A 17777-nucleotide genomic window follows, 5' to 3' on the forward strand; every position below is an offset into this window, starting at 1 on the left:
AACAGACATGCTTTTAACTCCAGCACACTAATGTGTTTAAAGTATAAATTCCCTCCTGGAGAAAAGCACATCCCCTCCTGGGTGGCACTGTTAATGTGGACCTCATGCTCTTCTTCCTGCAAACAGCCCTTGCTGTGTGTGGGGGCATGTTCCTGTAATTCCCAAAGCAAGATTTTATTCACTCTGGGAAAAAGCACATCAGTTTTAGTCTTCTACCTTAATTCTCACCAGCTGAGGACAGAAATCCCTTGGACAGCATTTATGTCCTCTGAAAATAAAGCCAATTCACTTGCCTTTAAGATTTACCAAGCCCAGTAATATAAAGCCAAGAAGCCACTCAGTTCCTGTCCTCTCAGCAACCACCCTGGAGGGAAGTAAATTAAGATATCCAGTCCCTTTTAATGACTGACCCACATTCAGTGAAGGGAAACATTACAAACACAGTTCCCTAAGAAAGATAAAAAACCACCTAACACTGTTCAACTCCTAATACACATTACATTGAAAGAGCCTGAGATAAGATTACAGTAGCAAGGGGTTTGATGGAACCATAAAAAAAATAAAATCATAAAACAGTTTTGTTTGGAAGGGACCTCAAAGATCATCCAGTTCCAACCTCTTGCCATGAACAGGGACACCTTCCACTAGATCAGGTTGCTCCAGGCCCCATCCAGCCTGGCTTTGAATAATTGATCCTGAACTGGAACTGCTGACTAGATTTTGGCCACGCCACAAATTTCAACTCTTTGTGATTCTAAAAAACTCCTCTTGCAGCCCAGCAGAGTTTGAAAGGCTTCTGGGGCATTACCACACAGAGCAACATGAAACAGGGGGGGTGGTTTCACATACTGAGATAGAAAGTCTGAACAAGTACTGACCCACTGGAAAATTCACAGCGAGAGATGGAAAGATCTGGTACTCTTCAAACACCTACATGTTCTGGCTGTGGCTTTGAAGCAAGCCACAACACTGTCTATTGTAAAGAGCACTGTTCCTGTGGAAACACTTGCTTAATATTGTCAGAGATGGAGTAAGAAGAAATGCTATAGGTGTACAGAATTTTGCAACTAGCCATTTACTGGCTAAAATATACATATATATTCAAAAAAGGAAAATTTCCTTATTGTTGATGGTTAAAAACATTATCAGGCACTGAAATAGCATATTTTTCATGCAGCTGGAGTAATAAAATAAAAAAATAAAAACCCAAACAAAGCCACCAAACCCAAATTGCTAGAATCATAGAATGGTTTGGTATGGACCTTAGAGATCATCTCATTCCTACCCTACTGCCACAGGCAGGGATACTTTACCTAGACCAGGTTGCTCCAAGCCCCATCCAACCTGGTCTTGAACACTTCCAGAGAGGAGAGATCTGCAAAATTTTTTTTGCAAATGAAATTTCCTACAACCAGAATTATTAACATAAAAAGATAGTTTAGTCAACCTAGAAATGAACCACAAAACTTATACTGAGAAAATGCTGATAAGCGTTTTTGAGGTCACAAATATGTTTTCAGAGCAATCTTTCAGAAGCCAAACACAGGGACACCAAGGGCTACTTAAAACCTGCAAGCTCAGTTACTCTTTTCTCACCTAATATCCATGTTAAAAACAAGAACAGGAGCTTCAAAAATGTTACTAAAATAAGAAGTGCATTGCTTAAAAACAATGAGTACTGCATATGCATTGCTGAGGCAAGTCTTTTTTATATATAGAAATAACACCAGTGACCTCATATTAATCACAGACACAGCTTTCTCCATGACAAAGGGAAATGACAAACTTGCAAGGGCACACCAGAAACCTTCTGAGATCACATCCACATAAGCCAAAACATGTGATAACTTCAATGATCCTTTGCTCCTCTTAGAAGAAATCCACTCAGATCCTGCATTATTCTTGACAAAATCAGAATCACACAATTCTAAAATGAATCAAGTGATGATTTTAGTTATAGCTTCAGCTCTCTGTTCTAAGCTCCTTCTCAAAATTTCTGACGCTTTCAATTCTAAGAATTCTAACCAAGATAGTGCTACCCAGAAAGAATATAACCAGCCAAAAGGGTTTCTCCTTGCTAGACACAGCGCCAAGCAAGAACCAAAATGAATGTGCGTCGTGTCCTGTCTGTGCCACAGCACGCAGGCGTTCACAGCATCGACATCCTGCTCTCCTGCAGATGTGCAGCCACATGCAGCAGCTCTCATCCAAGACAGAGAGGAGGGCAGTCACAGCTCCCAACACCCCCCCCACAGGAGCACAGGTAACCTCAGAATGGGACTTGGTACTGTGGTCATCAGAAACTGCTGGGGAAGCACAGGGTTGATGATGGTTAAAGCTGAAGGAGGGTAAATATTAGAGATTAGAAAGAAATTCTTCCCTATGAGGGTGTGAGGCACCGTCACAATTTGCTCGGAGGAGCTGTGGTTGGCCCATCCTTGGAAGTGTTCCAGACCAGGTTGGACGTGGCTTGGAGCAACCTGGTCTGATTGATGGAAGGTGTCCCTGCCCATGGCAGGGGTTGGAACTTTGATGAACTTTAAGGTCCCTTACAACACAAACTGTTCTGTGATTCTATGAACTGATAAATCATTAACCAAGTTCTTTGATAGATATGAAACACAGGGAAAAGCCATCCTGGCATCAAGCTTTGACCAAAAGCAGATTAAGGGCCTCAGCTGCCCCAAAATTCCGCTCCCGCCTCTTCTTCCGGCCACCACCACTCCTCTGCAGAGGCAGCACAATGGACGGCTGCTTTCGCACGACTCCAAAACCACAGCGAACAGCCCCCCACACTGACTCGCCTGGCGCCTGACTGATGGTTTCTTCAGCAAGCTCAGCTGTGAAATGGGGTAGGAGAGAAGCAGAGACTCAAGCAGGAAGCTCTCCGCCTCTCCTGCTGCCCCACTGCCCACGAGGAGGGCAAAAACCTGCTGGGTGCCCTCCTGGATCTGCCCTGTACAAACCGCCAGAGCCCACATGTCACAGGCCTGCTGAAAAAGTGCTCCATCACATCTAAACACAAAACTCATTCCTACACTGGATGACTTCATAAGTATTATTTTAGCCCAGATGGAAAGGGTCACAGTGGCACAAGAACCTGTTTTGTCTACAAGGGTTTGAAAAACACTCTGTGAGGATGTGCAGCATAGCCTGGATTTTTGATGCTTTATTCCTGACCCTTCAGAATCCAGGAGTCTGCTCTTAATTTCAACACTGTCACTCCCAGAGGGTGACAAGCCCTAAGGATGTAGATACAGTGAGTCTTGGCCTGCAGAGACAGCTCCTTGAGAGTAAATATGGGGGAAGATTACACTGGTGCTTTAGGTAGAGAAATCAGCCTCAATCTGTGTGAACGTGACAAAGAAACTTTTCTCGATTCCTGTACCATTTCTTTTGCCTACATCATACCCTTTTTGTCCCTCAAAGGGAAAGAATAAAGCTCCACTGTCTGGGCTCATGAGAACAGCTCTAGACCATGCTCCTTTCCTGGACATGAGCAAGATAAATTTGAAGATCTAGGTTTTGATAAACCTTTCAGCAAGAGGAAAGCAGAACATGTTCCTTTCTAGAATCAAGGAAACGGGAAAACATCCCTACTGGCAAGATAGGCTAGATGTCACTCGAGCTAATTGTTTGAAAGTGTGGTCAAAATGAGTTACTATCATTAGGTATTGATAGGATTATTTTAACAGGGGCTAATTTTTGAGAGGAAGATGGCTTATCTTTTCCACCCAGTTCTGCTCCACTCTAAGCTGAGAACAGCTTAGTTGCTTGTAGAGTAGCTACTAAATTACCATAGTTACATTCCATTATATTCAAGAAGACTAAATAAACCAGCATTTCTTCTTAGCTGCCACATCAGGAGCCCTTTGCAGAAACAAGGGACAAACTTCTATAAAAGAAAACCGATTTCAGGGTCATTTTCAACAATTTCCAGTAAATCACCCTCCCTTACAAACCAGTCTGGTGAGCACTTCTGGGAAGTACCCCAAGCTGGACTTTTTACTGCTACTGAGTAAACAGGTAATGAAGAGATAAGCGTGGGGCTCCATGTAGAAAACAGATTATCAGCAGCAGTACTCCCACCAAGCCCTATTAGATGGAGGCTCACCCTACACAAAGCTCTGTTGCTCTTGTATTAACAGTGTGTTTCAATGAGTAGCTTTGACAAGAAATCCCACCACAGATTTGGACTGCAGAGGAACACTTCCCTCACATGGTTATATTTTTTCCCAGGCTCAGGAGCAAACTGCCTCAGGGAATAAATTTTCATGGAATATATTAACATGAGATGCCTCAGTCTGCGAATGACCTAGATAATAAACTCATTGATGGAAGCCAATTCCTTCCTCCTTCTCAGAGCACCATGGGCACTCGCTGTGCCCAATAAATAATGTACAACCCAGCCATCATTATCAACTCTCGTTGCATGCAAGAAGGGGGAAGGAAACGTGCCCAGTTCTTCTCCCAGTTAGCCAGTGCAAAGCTGGCAGTGTAATTCCATCGAAGCCATGGGGAACCCACTGACGTAAAACTCACAAGCAACAGCAGAAGCAAACACCAGGCTCGTGCTCTGCTGGAATCTCACAGAAGACACAAGCAAACTTTTTAAAAACAAGTGAGAAAGGAAGGAGGCAACTATCACATTCATGTTATGAAAAACTGATGCCAGAAAGAAGTGAAGTATGGAGAGCTTCATGTATGTGACAGTTTACATTTGAGGGAAGGATAACATGTAAAGCATGTAAAATTTAGAAGAATTGAAGGACACGAGAGAGAAGAAAACATGCAGTAAATCAATCCCAAATTTCACTACTTGGAACTCTATTTTTCCTCTGCTCCTCAGTCCTGGGGAAAAGGCCAACAAGCTATACGTCCTTGTTTACCAAGAAGGCAAATGCAGGACAAAGTAGGAATTCAAACAGGACAAGCTAGTCTTTCATTAGTCATTCCTGATTTAGACAGCCTTTGTTATTCTGAAGGAGCAAAGCCCAGAACTGAATACATTTAGCATGGGATGAGCACACTGACCAGTCTAGGTGGAAAGAATCCCTCAAGGAACTAACTCACACACTGACAAGCCAGCTCCAAAGCTATCAGAGACAGCATTGATTTGCAACTGTTTTGTCAGATAAAAGCACTTTGGAGCACAGACATCCCATGCTGACTTTTACTATCATAATTAAACCATCATCCTCTTTCCCATCCTGACTGTGGACCCAGCCAGCTCCAGAGAGCTGCCACAACCCTAAATGATCCCTCTGACAGTGCACTTCTCCCTCTGACTCACACCCACAGCACCCAGCACCACTGGTCCTGCTTGAACCTACTACAGCATCTATAAAGCTGTGGGGGATGGCAAACATTTTTCTGTCCAAAAAGGACAAAAAGATTCCCAAACTAAGATGCCACTGCTATCATAGGAGGCTTAAGACACTAAATTTAGCAAGTGGAGATGTACACGAAGAACTGAATTTCCAAGGGATTTCTTGCTTACATGACAGAGTAAAATTAAATCTATTCATGAGAAAAAAATGCAAAAGACCATGTTATGCTAAAATGCAGACTGATGGCAAGGAACTAAAAAAACCCAAAAAAACAAAAAACAAGCAAAGGCAAACCAGAAACCACAGAGCAGGCCAGAGAGTGAGAGAGAGCTAGAAACCAGAGGTGCTATAGAGAGGTGTGAGCTGCTTTTTCACACCAAATGAGACCAGCTGGCAAGTTAAAAATCCTGTCTCTGAGAATGGGTAACATAGAATATATGAGAGAAAGGCAGGAAAAACACCACAGTGTCAGATATGGAGCTACCACCTCAAACCTCTCCTCAGCCCCTGGATGCACATCAGACAATCTGTCACTGTGATTCTTACTATTAGATGTAAAGTCCTGGGACAGCAGAGACATACAGCCTGTTTCTCACATCCTGTCCCTTACTGCCTCATTCTGAGAGATTACTGGGCTCTACTGATCTGTCAAGTGATTTCACACTGCAAACGATTGTACCGATCTTTTTTTAAACATACAGTAGACACGCAACACTCATACAGCAAATCACACATTTAGAAATGTGTTCTGCATGGATGCATTTTCCTCCTCTCCCCATTTTGACAGAAACATCTGTACTGCAATAAAAAGTAAAAAAATAAAAATAAGAGAGAAATTACACTAAGGCCTAAATCGCATTCTCATGCTGGTTTAAAAAATAGAATAAATAATCTATCTCCCATTTTACAAACTGAAGTCAGCTACCAAAGCTGCCCAGCTTGTGTTTCTGCACCAATACTTCATCTCCTACCTGTACCACAGAAAGGAGATCCCTCCTGGAAGGAGTCTGGAGAGCTGCCACTGTATCACTGACACGAATACAGCCAACTCAGTCACAAAACTCAAAACTTACGAAACTGCGCAGGTGAACACCAAGAAAAAGCCCTTATGTAATGTCATCTAACAGATTCATACCTCCCTCCCTCCTTCCTCCCCTGCCAACATTTTTTTGTACTGGCAAAGCTCCTGGGTAAGCACAGTCACAGCAGCTGGGTTTCAGTTCTGTGAGCTGTGCTGACCCAAAGGGCAGCTCCACACCACAGAACTTCCCAGCCAGAGCCACGGAGGTCCAGACAGCAAGTGAAAATTTTATCCCAGACCTGACATCCCAAAAGCCCTGTGGCTTTACAGCCCAGGACAGCATCTTCCCCAGGATGGGCTTAATTGCTTTGCAATGTGGCACTCAGAGGAGAGAGCCTGGGGTATGACATCCATTTGTCACAGAGATCACAGGCATCCTGTCTCTGTCTTGAGGGCTGCATCCCTCCATCAGGACAGAGAGCACAAGGCTTTCTGAAGGTGCAGTGGGTCTCACAAGGAAGACCAGCCAAAAAAAAACCCCTGGCAGTCACCAGAACAACTCTTCTGCCTGCAACCTGCCCCACACTGCAGGAGCCCCAGGACAGAGGAGCGCAGGGAGCAGGGCCATCAGCCGGTCAGACTGCCCCGGCAGCCCGCGGGATAGATCTGGACATCGATTAGATGCCTCTGGTCTAGCACAGCAAGGGCACAAAAGGTCTTGCAGGGGCAGTGAAAAAGCAATTTTTTCCATCACCTTGGGCCCAGGACGGACACTGAATATCAAGAGCACAGGAGTTGCTGAGGGATGCTTGTTCCCACGCAGCATTGCTCAAAGGCGACAAAAGCTGGCTCACATCTGCTCGTGGTGATGGCTTCTAAATTAAAGCAGGATGGTTTCCTCAGCAATTGACCTCCCTAAGTAATGAGAACATCTCATGATATCAAAGCATACAAAAATATCACTGGCATTGCAGAAATACAGTTGTTTGTCTGGATTACACTAAGTGGCTTAGCAATGTTAATGGGACGCTTCTGGATGCTCTTTGTTCCAGATACACATTTATCTTTGACATCACTATTATAAAGCAGGGCTTTCCCTCACAAGCAGCCAGCAGAAAGGGAGGGTTTGGGAGAGGAACAGCCACGTAGTGATCTCCACCAGGACATGGCCCCAGGTTAGTTATCCACGACTCCAGCCTGGGTCCAGCATGGCCCTACAAATAGCACAGGGGTGGAGCAAGCAATCAGAGCAAAGATTGCTCATTGTCTCCAGAAGAAATTAAATTTGCAGCATGGTCTGACATGTCTTAACTGCATGCCTAAATAGGATGAAATCTGGGAGGCAGGAAGGTGAGATGGCTGATCCAGAATCCTTATAAAAGCTGCCAGTAACTCATTTCATGTGGTAACTCTGCTGTTCATCTTTTTCTCCATGGTTACACAAAAGGCCCCCAGTTTCCTGGCTGTATTAGCAAAGCACAATAGCTAAAGCCTAAAACATCAAAGGAGCCTTGATAGTTTGTGAAGAAAGGGTGGGAGTCTTATTCACTTCAGTAAGGGATATGTTTTTCATATTGAATTACCCTGTAAATCAGTAGACTTTCTAATGGCATTTCAATAGCTCAAATGGCCCCCTTGACGATCCGTTCTGCAGAGTTTATTGCCTATAAGCTCAAAATGGCCAGAAACCAAATCATTACTCAGAAAATACTCCAAACAGAAAGCCTCTGACAGCCTGGGTGAAATGTGCTTTACTAAAAGACCTGTGGAAAAAGCTAAATATAAGCCACCAACAGGGTGAGGTGGGGCCAGCAGGGCTGGGGACAGAGCTTCCTGGGGTGCTGGGCTCACTTGTGCTGCGGTCACCCTGCTGCCCCCTCTTCCTCCTCACAGCCTCTCTGCAAAAAGCACCCCCAGGGCTGCGGGTGCAGGTCTGCAAACACCTTCTCACGAGCCTCTAACATGACCAAAGGCAATGCAGGCATCAGCCCTTGGCTGCCTCTTCTCCCTCCAACCAGGGCTTCCAACTGGTTCAGCAGCAACACAATCAGCAGGAATGTAAAGGTACCCCTGGCATCAAAGTCAGCCCCCACTCCAGCCAACCACATCAACAGGGCTTGACAGAATCACAGAATAGAAGGGACCTTAAAGACCACCTCATTCCATACCCTCTGCCGTGCACAGGGACATCTTCCACCAGACCAAGTTGCTCCAAGCCAAATCCAGCCTGGTCTTGAACACTGCCCAGGATGAAGAATCCACAGCTTCTCTGGGCAACCTGTGTCACCCTCATTGTAAAAAAACTCTTCCTTACATCCAATCTAAATCTCTCCTCTATCAGTTTAAAGCCATTACTCTTTTGCTGTCTCTCTATGCTCTTGTCAAAAATCCTTCTCCAGCTCTACTTTAGCCCCTTTAGGCACTGGAAGGTGCTGTAAGGCCCCCCTTTTGCATTCTCCAAGCTGAAAAACCCCAACTCTCTCAGCCTGTCCTCATAGCAGAGCTGCTCCAGGCCTCTGAGCATCTTCATGGCCTCCACCGGACTCCCTCCAAAAAGTCCATGTCCCTCTTTTACTGGGGGCCCCAGGGATGAATGCAATACTCCAGCACTTCATTCCAGTCACCCCCAGGTGACTGCCACTGCTCTTGGTGGCAAGAGTACCCAAAGGGTGCCCATTACCTGTGTGACCATTTCCTTCCAGGTCACTGCAGCACCTGATTGCCTGGACTCTGTCCTGCCTTGTCCTGCACCCCTGCAGTTCTGGCTCTGCCCCAGGCACAGAACTCCCCCCTCTGCCTCAACCACAGTCCCCGATGAATGCAGTGACAGCATCCTTGAAGGAGACAGGAACACTGTCACTTCACTGCCCATATGGCTGCCCCAAAAAACCTTGAGAGTCAAACCCACATCTTGCTGAACTCAGTTCAAAGCCAGGACATGAACTCCAGTCCCACAACCCCCTACTGGCCCCAGTCACTGGAAACTGGCTCTTCTCATGCTTGGGCCAAATCTTCCCAGCCAAACACTCTCAAACAAAGTGCCCATGTTCTCCAAGGATTCTCAGAGCTGCCAGCCAGGCCTTTTACTGGGGAGGAGCAAGAAACAGGACTCCAAATAGCTCCACTTCTGATGCTGAAACAGGGCAGTACGTGTGCAGCTCTTCATGACAGTCAGCTGTCTCATCTGCCTGGATCAGAACAACTGTTTTTAGCATCACACCCCCGCAGACTATTAAACACCTGACAAACAGCAACAATTTTTCCCTTAGTTATCACAGCCTTTGTCTTGGGCTGCAGGGCCTTCTCAGGTAGTCATGGTGCATGGGTCTAGCTTGGCATTTTGAGGGGATGTGCTCATAAGGCCAAAGGACAACTTTATGCTAAAGGAAAGAAAGAAAAGCTGAAATTCCAGTAGCTTTCAGATCCATCTTACCTTCTGCAGTGGGTGTTTCTCTCCACGAGTCCTATTCAACATAGTAACTGTATATCAGTAATAACAATTAGAGAAACAACTTAAGGCTTCCAAAAAGTTAGGGAAGGAGATAATTTTACTCAAGCCTAATTAATATGCAGTGTGACCTTCATGCAGATCAGAGATCTGCACTTTGTACATCACTGTCATGTGCATGGAAACAGAAGTCAAATGGCCTTCACCCCAGCCTGCTCCTGCCCTGTGGATGGAGACACCACTTATTCCCCCTCTGCAAGCTTAATTTATCTCTACAGTTGGGCAGGCACAAAATACTGCACCACAAAATCCTCTGTCCAGAGCTATAAAGTATTTTGGCTTCCTGAAGCAACTTTTGCCCAACTGAAGAACCCTGCAGTCAAGCAGGGGCCAAAAGAAGTAGCAATCATTTGACCTGCAGCACCCTGCCTCTCTGCCATGGCCATGATACTCTGGAGAGAAGGTGACTTATCTTTTAACTCTTGAATTTCACATTCAACAAATGCAATTGTATATAAACATGGGTAAAACAATTATTTCTGCCTTAAGTTAAAAAAAATCATAGGGAAGGATACAGACAAAAGAGCTGAAGTGAAGGAACACACAAGAATTGCCTTAATCTCTTCCTGCACACAAGCAAGTGGCAACAAACTCATCAGGAAGTTGTGACTGGCTCACTAATCTTATAGCCCATCTGTTATGTGATTTCCTTCACTGTACTCTCATGATTTGCTACTTCAAGATCAAGGTTTAAATGTCTACTCCTTGTTAAAGTCTTACAAATTATGGCATCTCCACCCAGGGACTAACAATTTTTACAGTCGTGCTTAAATAATTCCCTTGTAACAATGCCATTCAGTATCTGTGAAGAGTGTTTCCCCAAGGTTAAAAATTACTTCAGCTACTACATAAAACTCAGGAATAATCCTAGGTATTGTAAACATCTCCCATTTCAGCTACACTGAGTACTCATTTGTTTCACTGATATATGACAGCTTTCTATACTGCACTCAGAGGCAGTCAAAGAGGAGATAATACCTTTAAAAGGTGCATATGTCAAGTAAAAAGGTCCTAGCACAGGCTAGTGCAAAATGAAATGCTTTCAAGAGACAAATTTCAACCCCAATGTAAATCCCAGCAAACAGCTCCAGAGAGAAGGCAGCTCAGCTCCCTCCCTGCACCTGGTCATGCACACCTGGGTAAAATGCAACCATTCAGGTTTGCACAATCTCACACCCACACAGGCAAATGCCTACCAGAGACAGAACATGGCACTGGGGACATGGTGCTCAGCTGGGACTGCGCTACAGCACGCTGAAGGCACGACGGCATTTAATTGACAATGTAAATAAAAACTACTCTGCTGAAACCTGACAAGGCAATATAAGAAAGGGGAAACAGCAGGAAGGATCTTGGAAGTTAATAAGCTCTTGCACATTTTATCTGTGGAAAATTAGTCAAATGTGTGTAACAACAAACACACAAATTAGAAGATAGCTGGACAATGCTAATGTGTTTACTAGAAAGACTTCGGAAAACAACCCAAATGGTTAGAAGGAAAATGGTCAGTTTTGAAGTCTCTGAAACATGAATTTTAAAGCAAAACAGAGAGCACTTCCCCAGCACCCAGCGGGATGACTCAGGTGTATAAGCATTACAGATGAGACAGCTCATGTCCATACACTTACTCATCTGCATAAGTGTTCAGGTCATAATTGCAGTGATGTACCTGCAAGTCATCTGGGAAGCACCAGCTCTTACACACCAACTGCTCCTCCTTGCCTCTCACTGAAACTTCCTACAGTTCTCACAAAAGGTGCTGACCGATGTTACAACCAACCACTTTTTTTTTCTTTTTCTTTTTCCCCCAGCAGGAGAAAATCCATGTGTATAAACAGAGCAGCATGAGCCTGAGAGCTGACACTAAGACTGCCATAGGTAATTCCTGACAGCTTCCTCTCAGGAGGAGAGCTCAGGGAGCAGAAGCAGCCAACTGCCCTGTTTGCCTGTTATTAATCACTTGGATTTTACCAAAATACTGTTTTACCTGTCTCTGAAAAGTGAACATAAAAGTTCTATTTCAAATCAAAATTAAAAATTAGTCTGTTTGCCTGTTATTAATCATTTGGATTTTACCAAAGTACTGTTTTACCTGCTCTGAAAAGTGAACATAAAAGTTCTATTTCAAATCAAAATTAAAAATTGTGGGCAGCCAAGTAAGCATAAGCCAGGTTAAACTTGTGAAGATTCACCAATTTTCCTCTCACTCAATTCACTCCTTAGTTGCCCATCTGTGCCTTTATTTTGGGGATGGAAAAAGGACAGAAATGAAGGATTTTGGAGTGGAGGTGTTTCAAATCATCTACATTTCCTTGTGGTGTTTCACACTGTGCCAGCAGCTCACAGACCTTGGGTTAGTACAAACCAGCATTTCCTCTCCTTCTGATTACACAAACTCCCGTGACAGCCTCGCTGGATTTATCAAGACATATTAAATTATCAGGGCAAGATGCTGTTCCCTGTCATCATGTGATCCAGGCTGCACGCTATGCGAGATGCTAACAAAGCAAATCAGAAGGGAGGGGAGAGAGAAAGACAACAGAAGGCAAACATTTGCTCATTCCCCACTAAATCCACCCCAGCTGTAAGATTCAGACATTAATTTAAAGGGAGAGCAGCAGCTCTTAGTCTCTGTCTATATGCCCAAATATAAAATCAGTTTACATCAATCTATTTAAAAGAATTCACTGATTCCCCATCCCATTGTACCCAACAGCTCACAGGTACAGGAGTTCATAACGCACATGTCAATCCTGCAAGGATTAGAAACTTTTCCATCAACAAAGAGCAGATGAATATTTCAGGCCACAGTCTGCATCTGCCCTAAAATTCAGCACTGCAGGATGGACTAAATGGAAGAAATGTGTGGATCCACACCAGCAGCAGTATTATGACAGGTATTTTAGTAATGTAAATAAGGCCACCACCTTTGCAGCAGAGTAGTCCCACCCCACATCACCAGCTCCAGTGTGACCAGGACTCCAGCCTCCTTATAGGACTGGGCCTCTCTCAATAGCAAACATTCCCAGCAACTCAAACATCAAGAAAACCCTCAAAACCACAGCCCTCTATCCCAAGCTCACTCCTCTGCCTCGCCCGTAGGAGTCTGTTCTGTATTTGAAACTAGTTTAGCACAAATCCCAGGAGTAGAGGAGACTTTCCAGGGACACAGGTAGCCTGGGAAGCTGGGCATGCATCCACCAGGCAAACCCTGTGACCCCAGCTCTGGCTGGGCTGTCAGGAGCAGCACCTCAGCTAAGCCATTGGAGACTGGCTGGGACCTTTGTCTGACCCAAAAATCTCATCAGGGACTGTGGGAGAGAGAACACCTTCAGTGCATGAACTCACACCTATCCATAAGACACCTAACTAAATGGCCCCAATATACATTTATTAATCATTGCCTGTAATCACCCCAAAGGTGTAGCATCACACCTCAGCCACAGACACTGAGAGCAGAAAGTCCCAGCATACTCCCCAGTGATAGGATCAAGATGTTTATCTGTTCTCTATACTGTCAGCCTCAACATCTGGTTTTATTGTGGTGGTTATCTGACCGCATATCCTGAACATCTTGGCCTCAAAAAGTTTATACCCATCACAGTCTTGAACATTCTCAGCTCTTCTGCACCTTCTCTACTCAGAATAAATTACTTTTTTATTAAACTAACTCTTACCAGCAAACTGTCTGGATCAATGCAGTCACCTCATCCTCCTTTGCAAGACTGGAAGCAAAGGTACAACTTTAGAGACTGTACTGTTTCTGTCACCATCAGGACTAATCCATAAACGAGGTTCTCTGGCCTGCATACAAGTGACATTTACCTGAAAGTAACCTGGAATTAGCTCAGAGTGAAACTGACCCAGAGCAGCGGTGTACATAACAGACACAAGACTAGTCCTGCCATTCTGCTAAGAAGTCAAAGAAATCCGCATGCACACATCAAACTATTGTGCAAGCATGTGTAGAGCTGGGCAGAAACACATCCAACCCAGGCATCCGAGTCGCCTCTGTGTGCTGAGCAAAAGGAGGGAGGAACACCTTTGTGTGAATTCGCTGGTGTAGTCTGCAAGTTACATATTACAGGTCTTGTCTCCGTTCATTTACAAACAAGAGGAGAGAGACTTCACAGCCCTCCACCACAGCGTCCTCACCCTCAAGCTACGACAGCCGAGGGTCCTTAGGGTCCCTAAGGAACAGCAGCCTGAGCTGATGCGAAGCAGAGGGACACAAACAGATGCGAGAAGGAGCACACCTGTGTACCTGCAGCCGCACACCGGGCTGCGTGTCTGCGGCACAGGCGTGCAAGGACAAGCCCCGGCTCCCCGAGTGCCCTTCATTCATTCCCGGAGGAGCCCTCCCGGCTTCTCCCCGGGACGGGTACTCACCCAGCCCTCGAAGGTGTCGCTGGGGGCGGCGGAGCGCAGCAGCTCCTGGAAGTGCAAGGTGCAGTTGGCCACGAAGTCATCGTAGCCGATGGGGGTGTCGTGGAAGACGGAGAGCTCGATCTGGTGGCCGTCGGTGACCGTGGCCGAGAACTCTTCGTTGTAGGTGGGTTTGTTGGTCTTCTGCTTGGTGCTGGTCTGCCCCACGCGCACCTGGTCCACGCTGACGGTGACATAGGGATCCAGGAGCTGGTAGCCCTTGCGGAAGAGCGAGTGCCGGAGGGACCAGCGGGTGGGCTGCAGCCCCACCGCCTCCCCGATCCGCACCTTCAGGTACCCGCTGAACTTCATGGCTCCGGACATGGCCGCGCCCCCGGGGCGCCCGGGAGCCGGGAGGAGAGCCAGAGCCCGCTCCCGCCGGGAGAGGCACCCAGCCTCTCCTGCCGGGCCGGCGCAGCCCCGCCGCGCCTCCTCAGGGGGCCGGCCGGCCGCACCGCGCCCGCCCGCGGCGCGGGGCGAGGAGCGGCCGCTGCCGAGCCCTGACAGAGCACACAGCTCCGAGGGCAAGCTGCGGGACACCCCCGAGGAGCTCCGACCTGCCGGGAAGCGCTGGACCGGCGGCTCCTCGGCGGCTGCGGGGACCGGGAGCGAGCCGGAGCAGCGCTGCCCCCGCGCCTCGCCCGCGGCCGGCCGCGCCTCCGCGCTGCGCTCCGCCGGGAGGGAGAACGTGCGCGGGGAGCGCAAGGATGTGCCGGCTCCGCCGCTCGGGGGTTAATTGCGGGTGATTAACGCGCCTGGCACTCGGCGTGCAGGGCTGGTTCTAGGGTGGATTGTCTTCGGGGGGTTGATCGCACTTAATAAAGTCGGGATTTAATTAGTTTTAATTGCTTCGCAGATTTCACAGCAAGACGGTGTGAGCTGGGTGGGGAACAATGAAATGCTGCCTTCCCGGTGGCATTGTTTAGCATCCTCTGCATTAGGTTGTGCTCCCTAAGATGCGGTCCTTTGAGTGACCCCACCACAGCTGGATGGTGCCAAGACTGGCTGACAGCTTGCAGCCTTTTTTTTTTAATGTTTCTTTCTTTTTTTTTTTTTTTTCCTTTTCCAGACCACTCCTCTCACCTCAGCTCTGCCATCTTTTGCATTCCCTAGCAGACCGTCTCTGTTTTCTCCCATCCCCTTTCCTCGCTTGTCCCCTTCTCCATGTTGTTTTCTTCTTCTAGAAGTCCAAGTTTCGCAGCAGAACCAAGCCAAGGCTCCTTCCAAGCCTCAGACAGTGCAGGTTGTCTCTGATCGCCTCCTCTGGAGAGAGCAGGTGGAACAGGTTCAGTAATGTGATCACTCCTCACATGGAAGCAACTGTTCTGCCAGAAAAACTTGTGGGCTCTTAAATCAGACTTCTGACAGGTCTCCTTTCAAGGCTTTTAAGTTCATTGCTCTGTCATTATTAACTGGAGAAGACAAGTGTTTAAGATTTTTTTGAGCTTCGTTAGGACAGCTCATCTTAGTTTTAGAAATTGCCACCCCAGGTTCTGGGATTTTGTTTCCAGGAGTGACCAGCTCCAGATCTTTTAACAGCAGGTATGGCCAAGTAAACACAGAGTACTCTCTTCTCATAAAAGACTTGTAGATTTAGGATTTTTGTGTTGATGTTCCTTCTGACATACATTTTAGCATTAGCTGTGATCATTCTAGGTAATTTTATTTTCCCTGGTTTTAATCTTTGTACTTTCTTGGATTCTGGTATTCCACAGCAGTGAGCTGGTCAGAAATAAATATTTCCTTTTATCAGCTGTGTTTCTGCTACTGCTTTCATGTCTGGATTCACCACTTCTTTATGACACCATAAAATAAAAAATCCCCTATTTACCTTTTCAAGAGAACCAGTATCTGTCATTTTGTACTTTCACCACTTCTGTCCTTCTGAGTTACGAGCTGTCCCTTGAAGCCGGGGCAGAATCCATGCTGACCATCATGGGCAACCCAGAGTTCTTAGAAGACTTCACCAGGACTCACTCAGGGCTTCAAACAAGCTTTAAAGACAGCCTAAACTTTAAAGCACCCAGCATGTTACCCAAATGATAAGGCTGAAGGCCTTAGAAAGGCTGGAGCACTCACTCTGTAAATTCCAAATCATCAAATATAGATTTTACCTTGCTTAGAGCCCTTTCAAAGGGCTCAGTGCAATAGCAGTGAAGAATGTTTGGCATTAGGAGACTATAGTTAAGAGATAAACATGAATTACCATCACAGACTGCCATAGTACTGTCAAAATTTCTCTTTACCTTTTCCTCAGTTTTCTGAGCAGGGCAGAGATGAAAGTCATCCCAAGCATTACTTGTTAGAAGTAATGGCTGGCTCACATATTTACTGTCAGAAACAAGGAGAAGATGAAAATCTGATAGGTAAAGGCTCGTTTCCTCTGTTTAATCACACAAGGTGAAGTACTTTGCTATGCTGGAATTTCATCTGTAATAGCAATAGGAGTGAGGACTTACAGAACTTTTAATGTTTAAAGTAGCTTTTAACTTTTAAAGTAACTTTTACAGACTTAACAACTTTTTTTTTTTTTTTCTATACAGCAGTTCATTGGAATCTCATGTGATAATGTGATTCCTCTACCCAGACATCAGATAAACCTAGCAAGTATTGTAAAACTCATGGAAAAAAAAAGCAGGTGAGCCACAGTTGTATTTCTGGTGAACAGCAATGTGAGCCCATTTTCTGCTGCAGGAAAAAATCAATCCTGTGGACTCATATGATGTGAATCTAATTAATTTTGTTTATCCACTCAAACCAGTCTGGAACAGATCATCTCAAACAGCATCTGAACACACCCCTATCCTGAGCTCCCAGCCAAAGCCCAAATGTCCTGTTCTCAAAGAGAACTGAGCAGCGACATGAAGTCAGAACCTACCCTGCCTACTCTCCAGACATCCATGCAGTGCAAAAACATCCCCAGTTAGGTATTTTCTTCCAAGAATCAAAACATCCCTGCACACCATGACCTTGCAAGGCTGAATGCAGCTGCACCATCTGGTGATGGCTGCACTGATCCTCCTTGCACAGCTCTGGGGCCAGTCAGGTCTGCAGGAGCTTGGATTCTCCTCCTTTCCTCAGCAGGACCCTGGGCTCCAGGCATGGCAAGGTGATTCATTCTGTGCCCTCAAGTGCTCAGGGAGGCTGAGCTCTTCCCAGTGCTTCCTGCCAAGCTGGATGGTTCCCTGAGCAGCCAGCCCGTGGCACAGAGCTGTTTGAGGAACCCACTGAGAAAATCTCCTGATGTGCCTGAGCAGCAGAGTGGTGGGAGACATGCAGTGGCAACAAACAGAAAATAAAGCAGAAAGGCAGTGCAATCTGAATTATGGGTAAATTACAGGATAAACAAGGCAGTTTTATTAATCTGGCACTCTAGGAGGAAGTTTTAGTGTAGTAGTGGAAAACCCCCCAGGGAAAAAAAAAAACAAAACAGTTTAGAGCTCACCAGCAACCAAAAGGACAAACAGACTATTGGTAATTGTTTGAAACAACT

The 17777-nt window shown here is 46.0% G+C and overlaps 1 protein-coding gene across 1 annotated transcript in view; it reads right to left on the bottom strand.

The window, feature by feature from the left end:
* Positions 1-14715, bottom strand: part of PRKCH (protein kinase C eta) — a 113271-nt gene extending 98556 nt beyond the window's left edge. Inside the window, exon 1 of the mRNA XM_039733064.1 lies at positions 14249-14715. Within this exon, the coding sequence (XP_039588998.1) occupies positions 14249-14608 (360 nt within the window). The 5' untranslated portion in view covers positions 14609-14715. The remainder of the gene's footprint in view (positions 1-14248) is intronic.
* Between the last annotated feature and the right edge of the window lie 3062 nt (positions 14716-17777).

Source organism: Passer montanus, unplaced genomic scaffold (genome assembly GCF_014805655.1).
Source record: "Passer montanus isolate IOZ18808 unplaced genomic scaffold, ASM1480565v1 scaffold82, whole genome shotgun sequence".
In the NCBI taxonomy this organism is placed as follows: Eukaryota; Metazoa; Chordata; class Aves; order Passeriformes; family Passeridae; genus Passer; species Passer montanus.